General features: G+C 41.8%; 1 protein-coding gene across 4 annotated transcripts in view; it reads left to right on the forward strand.

The window, feature by feature from the left end:
• The window catches only part of PLA2G5 (phospholipase A2 group V), an 83,982-nt gene that overhangs the window by 22,973 nt on the left and 55,009 nt on the right, over positions 1-6,000 (forward strand). Inside the window, exon 1 of one of the 4 annotated variants that reach the window (XM_017852140.1) lies at positions 4,201-4,338. The exons of the other annotated variants lie outside the window; for them this stretch is intronic. Within the exon in view, the coding sequence (XP_017707629.1) occupies positions 4,328-4,338 (11 nt within the window). The 5' untranslated portion in view covers positions 4,201-4,327. Of the gene's footprint in view, positions 1-4,200; positions 4,339-6,000 lie in introns of those variants that run through there. 4 annotated transcript variants of the gene reach the window in all.

Raw genomic sequence — 6,000 nt, forward strand, 5'->3', positions numbered from 1 at the left:
CTGTGGGATGGGATATTGGCTTTGAGTAGGGTAAGGGGGTGATTAGGTTTTAATGGGATAGTAATGGGTGTGTGATCAGTTGCCAGGGAGGGAGTAGAGGTGTCCCACACCTGTGGGTTAAGGTAGGCAGATATGAGAGGAAGATGCGAAGGAGGCTTTAGGTTGGGAAGAAGGGCAGCAAAGAGCTGTGGCTGTAGTCCAGGATTAGTCAGGGAAGCAGATAATTTGGTTAAAATCTCTCAGCCTAATAAGGGAACTGGGCAGGTGGGGATAACTAAAAAAGAGTGCATAAAAGGAGGTTGTCCAAGTTGGCACCGAGTGGGGGAGTTTTAAGGGGTTTTGAAGCTTGGCTGTCATAACCCATGAGAGTTATGGAGGCAAGGGAAACAGACCCTTGAAAAGAAGATAATGTGGAGTGGGTAGCCCCCCATCAATTAAACAGGGGATGGACTTACCCTCCACCGTGAGAGTTACCCAAAGCTCGGCATCTGTGATGGTTTAGGGGGCTTCCGAGGTGATTGGGCATTGTCAGTCTTCAGCCACTAAGCTGAGCAGATCTGGGAAGGAGTCAGAGAGCCTTGGGCCAGAGCGTTAGGGGCTCCAGGAGTGGCTGCCAGGCAAGCTGGGTAGTGTGATTTCCAGTGGGTCCCTGCACAGATGGGACATGGCTTGGGAGGAATCCTGGACTGTGGGCATTCCTTGGCCCAGTGGCCAGATTTCTGGCACTTGAAGCAAGATCCTGATGGAGGAGGTCCTGTAGGAATGCTTGACCACTGTGGCTTAGGCATGTGCAGCTTAGGTATTTTGAAGTTCTTGCGTGGTGGAGGTGTGGCTGGGTTTTGTCTCACAGCAGAGGCAAGTAATTGTAACTCAGAAACACGTTGCTGTCTGGCTGCCTTCTCTCTATTATTGCACACCTTGAAGGCAAGGTTGATTAATTCCTGTTGTAGGGTTTGAGGGCCAGATTCTAATTTTTGAAGCTTTATTTAATGTCTGGAGCAGATTAGGTAATAAAATACATATTGAGAATAAGACAGCCTTCTGGTACCTCCGGGTCCAAGGCTGTAAAGTGTCTAAGGGTTGTTGCTAAACAAGCCATGCACTGGGCTGGGTTTTTATAGTTGATAAAAAAGAGCCTAAATGCTAACTGATTTAGGTGAGGTTAGATAAAGAAAAAGGAGCATTAACCTTGACTACGCCTTTAGCTCCAGCCACCTCTTTAAGAGGAAATTGTTGGGCAGGTCGGGGACGGCTAATCATGGAATGAAACTGAAAGCCAGACTGGGTGTGAGGAGGGGAGTTGATAGAAGGATTATAGGGTGGAGGAGCGGAGGCTGAGGAAGAATTGGAGCCTGATTCAGCCTGACCGGGAGTGACCTGAGGAGGAGCAGTCTAGGGAGGAGGGGAGAGGTCAGATGGGTTGGTAGAAAAGGAAGATTGAAAAGATTCAGCAACGCTTGGGGTTGGGACTGAGGGGACAGGTGGGAGGGAAAGAAGGAGGATTTGGGATAAGTTGCATTGGGAACAGAGACTAAGGGGGGACCAATGTGTAAAAGAATGCCTAGACATCAGGCATCTCAGACCATTTGCCCATTTTATGACAAGAATTATCTAGATTTGTAGGATGGAGAAATTGAAAGTGCCATTTTCTGGCTATTTGGAACCATTGTCAAGTTTGTATTGGGGTCAAGCAGTATTGCAGAAGAAAATAAGGCATATAAGGCATCTAGGTGATTTTTTGTTTTTGTTTTTGTTTTTTGTGTTTTGGTTTTTTTTTGAGATGGAGTCTTGCTCTGTCACCCAGGCTGGGGTGTGCAGTGGTGCAATCTCGGCTCACTGCAAACTCCATTTCCTGGGTTCACACCATTCTCCTGCCTCAGCCTCCTGAATAGCTGGTCCTACAGGCACCCACCACCATGCCCAGCTAATTTTTTGTATTTTTAGTAGAGACGGGGTTTCACTGTGTTAGCCAGGATGGTCTCGATCTCCTGACCTCATGACGCACCCACCTCAGCCTCCCAAAGTGCTGGGATTACAGGCATGAGCCACCGTGTCTGGCCGGCATTTAGGTTTTAGGTCAGGTGTGAGTTGAAGAGGTTTTAAGTTCCTGAGAACACAGGCTAAGGGAGAAGAAGAAGGAATGGAGGGTGGAAGGTTGCCCATAGTGCAGGAGGCAAGCCCAGAGAAAAGAGAGGGTAGAGACACAGAAAGAAGGATTGGGGGCTTACTTGCCCCCCTCGGGGAGGTGAGCTTGCCACCAAGGTGAAGGATCAAGGCAGGCATCCCTGCAGTGATCAGACACCTCTGAAATGTGGGTGAATAATCAGGCAGTCATCCCCGCAGTGATTAAACACCAAGGGAAGACTGTCTTCCCGAGTCTGTGACCGGCGCTGGAGTTTTGAGTTCATGGATAAAACGTGTCTCCTTCTGTCTCTACCAGAAAAGGAATGGAACTGAAATTAAGAGAAGGGACAGGATGAAGGGTGGTGCCAAAATTGAAAGGAGAAAGAGGTTGAGGGATAGTGAGAGAGGTTGGAGAAGAGTAAAAAGAGGCCACTTACCCGATTTAAAATTGGTGAGATGTTCCTTGGACTGGTTGGTCTGAGGACCAGAGGTCATAGGTGGATCTTTCTCAGGGAGCAAAGAGCAGGAGGATAGGGGAGTGATCTCCCAAGGGAGATCCCCCTATCGGAGTCACAGCAGCAAATGTCACGCACCTCCATGTGCAGGCTGCACCCAGGTGAAATAAACAGCTTTATTGCTCACACAAAACCTGTCTGGTGGTCTCTTCACACTGATACGCATGACACAGAGAATCCCTGATGTCCCAATATTTGGTTGAGATCCAAAGTTTATTTTGCCGTACAATTCTCCCCCTCCCCGCCCCCTTTTTTGAGTTTTACTTGCTTCCAACAAGGAAAGCAAGATTTCCTGTTTCCATGATGTTGGAAGGCAGGTAACTCCTTTATGGAATTTGAGCTCACTCCCAGCAGGGAGGATGAGTTTGAGTTTTTTCCTGCTTCTAGGATGGTAGAGGACAGTCTTCAGCCTGAGACCCATCCCTAAGTAAGTAGCTGAATTTGGATTTTGTCTTGTCTAAAGTCTAACAACCAGCTTGTCTCAATTTCTTTTTACCACTAGAGTGCTCAGTGATCATGTTGTTGGTTTTTTTTGTTGTTATTTCTTCCCGTCTTTTGCCAATCAGATTTGACCAACTCTACCTGACTTGGTTAAATCCAAGTGAGAATTCCAAATTATGGGTAACAAAACCTCTCTAATTTGGTTAAAATTCCTTGCAACTGCAAAAGAGGAAAAAGCAAACAAACAAAAAAAGAAACAAAACCATGTGCTTGGTTTCTGTGTTTACTTCCTGTCTTAAAAAAAAAGTTCTTTTACTTTTTTTCCACCCTTTATCTCCTTCCCTCTCTTGCCATCTGCAACACCAAAAATCTAGAAAAGGCTTCTAATGACTTGAACCCCTTTAAAGAATTTGGAACAAAGGTACCAATCACCCCTTTTGGGATGTTCTTCTTTCTTTGTGGAATTTTGAGTCATGGGCAGATTCTTCTTAGGTCTAAAGCTCTGGTTTCCTGTATTGAATGACCTGACCTCTTTGACTTTGGGGATACCAGTGATTACCTTGTACTGTGAGAGGATTTGACCTTGGCATGTGTAATGGCAAACGGGAGCTACAAAGTAGGGGTGGCTGGGCACAGTTTACAGAAAGTGGTCTTGGCTGTTTCTTATTTTCTCCTAGGAAGTTGTTGTTTAAGGACCCTAATTCTAGTTTGGAGATGCATTCTAAAGGGTCTTCTCTATTTATTTTTTCTCCCAAAATTCATCTTGATTGAGCTTGTCTGTGTGCATTTGTGTGAGGAAATGTTGTTTTCATAGGTAAATGAGAGACTGAGTTTTCTCAGCTCTGAAGAGAAAGGTCATTTTGCTCCTCCCAGCCAAACGGTGCCCCTGGGTGACCAGGGGCCTTGTGGGAGCGTCTGGGGGTTTGACCCCTGTGATTTGCAGCAGCCTTGTGGGGAAATCCTCAACAACAATTAATTTGAAAGAATAGGGCTCATCCAGGAAACTCATATAAGGGCTGATGGCCCAGCGTTTTGAGACCTCTCTGAGGTCATAGACCTCTGGAGAGAGAAACTGAGACATGTAAGAGGGTGGAAACAACTCAGTAGTGACACACTGTGGAGTCCTGCCCACAAGCAAGCACACATTGATCCACCACCCAAAAACCCTAGGCCACAGCCCAGTTCCTCCTTTTAGGAATAAAAAAGCGGGAAATAAATGATGTAAGAATGAGGAGCAAACAAAGAGAATGACTGCTCTGTGAGTACTCTGTAAGTTTTATGGCATCTCTACTTGGGAGAGTTTATGTAAAATGGAAGTAGTGTGGTCTTTTTGCACAGATTTACATTAAGGAAAAAGAGCTGTAAGGTCAACCTGCAAAGTACAGAGTTCCTAAATTCTCTTTTTTCCTCTGTTTTATTTTCTGCCTGCTTTGAGTCTGCTGTTATTTTCTATTAAGGTAAAATCACTGTTTGGATCCAACAGGTTTTTTGTTTGCATGCTGGTGAATTTGTATTTATCTCATGGCTAAAATTCTGAAGTAAAAGCTATAGGATCTTTGTGTGTGTGTGTCTGTGTGTGTATGTGTACGTGTGTATATATTTAAAAGGCCTTATAATTTGATGTTTAATTGGCAATTCAATCCATTTTAATTTCCCTCTAGTTCACTGGACCTTTTCTCTCTGTACCTAATGATGTAAATTTTACTATTTGATTTTCACCTGATTAATTTCCTTTAATATGCAAATTTAAGACGACTTAGCTGACAACTGCCTAGGGTTGCCAATAATTGATACAGGTTATTGAAACAGGTTTTCAAGAATTTTAAAGTCTGAGAGGGGAGAAAAGAATTTTTTATGACTCTATAAGATGTACTTCTATTGGCATGCCTAATACATCTATCTATTTATGTGTTGTGTACACAATGTTTCACTACTGAAAATATATAAAAGAGCTCTAATTAATTGGCTTAAGAAAATAAAAGCTCTTGAATCAAATACTTTGTCAGGAAAAAAGAAAAGAGTAGTCAAATGCTTTTCAGGTTTATGTAACTTAAGTAAAATCTTTAATAAATAAGATAACTTTAAAATTATTGGTAAAGCATAATAATATTAGAAATGTCTTAAGAATTTCCAGCATACATTTTTGTTTGCACTTATTAATCAAGAAATTTATACATATCCCTGCCAAATACTATAAGGCATCAAAATTTGGAATAGGGATTACAAAACTCTAAACCAAGCCCCAAACAGAATGATCTTTGCTTGTGTAATTTCTAATAAATAAGACATTGATATTTGTTTAATGAAACTAGCTACATCTTGAATTTAGTAAGATTACCATAACTTCTAATCTTGTGGCTTTAGGCAGTCTAGTCCACAGGCAGTAAGGTTTGTTTTGAGAAAGGACCGTTATCATCTTTGTTTCAAAGCTAAAGTATAAACTAAGTTCCTCCAAAAGTTAGTTTGGCCTATGCCCACGTATGGACAAGAAGAGTTTGGAGGTTAAAAACAAGATGGAGTCAGGTCAGATCTTATTTGCTGTCTCTGTTGTAATTTTGCAATGGTGGTTCCATAACTTTAAATGATGACTATGACAGTTTTCATAAATAATCTAGGTAAATGATTAAAATAAAATAATTAGGTAAATGTAATGGCATAAATACTTGTAGACAAATGTCGCAATTTAGAATCTAAAGTTATATTAAATTAAGTAATAGATATTTCATTATTTGGGTATTTTCCAATAAAAATACATTTGTAGGAAAACATTCTTTCTAAAAAAAATTGTGTTCTTTTTAAAAAGTTGAACAATTTTTGTCTAATTCAAAGCTTATTTGAAGGTTATATATAAAACAAAGTAAAAGGCACAAGGAAATAAGAGAGGTGGAAAGAAAGTTATAAAAATAAAGAGGCTTTTTTT

Source organism: Rhinopithecus bieti, unplaced genomic scaffold (genome assembly GCF_001698545.2).
Source record: "Rhinopithecus bieti isolate Rb0 unplaced genomic scaffold, ASM169854v2 scaffold_33652, whole genome shotgun sequence".
Classification (NCBI taxonomy): domain Eukaryota; kingdom Metazoa; phylum Chordata; class Mammalia; order Primates; family Cercopithecidae; genus Rhinopithecus; species Rhinopithecus bieti.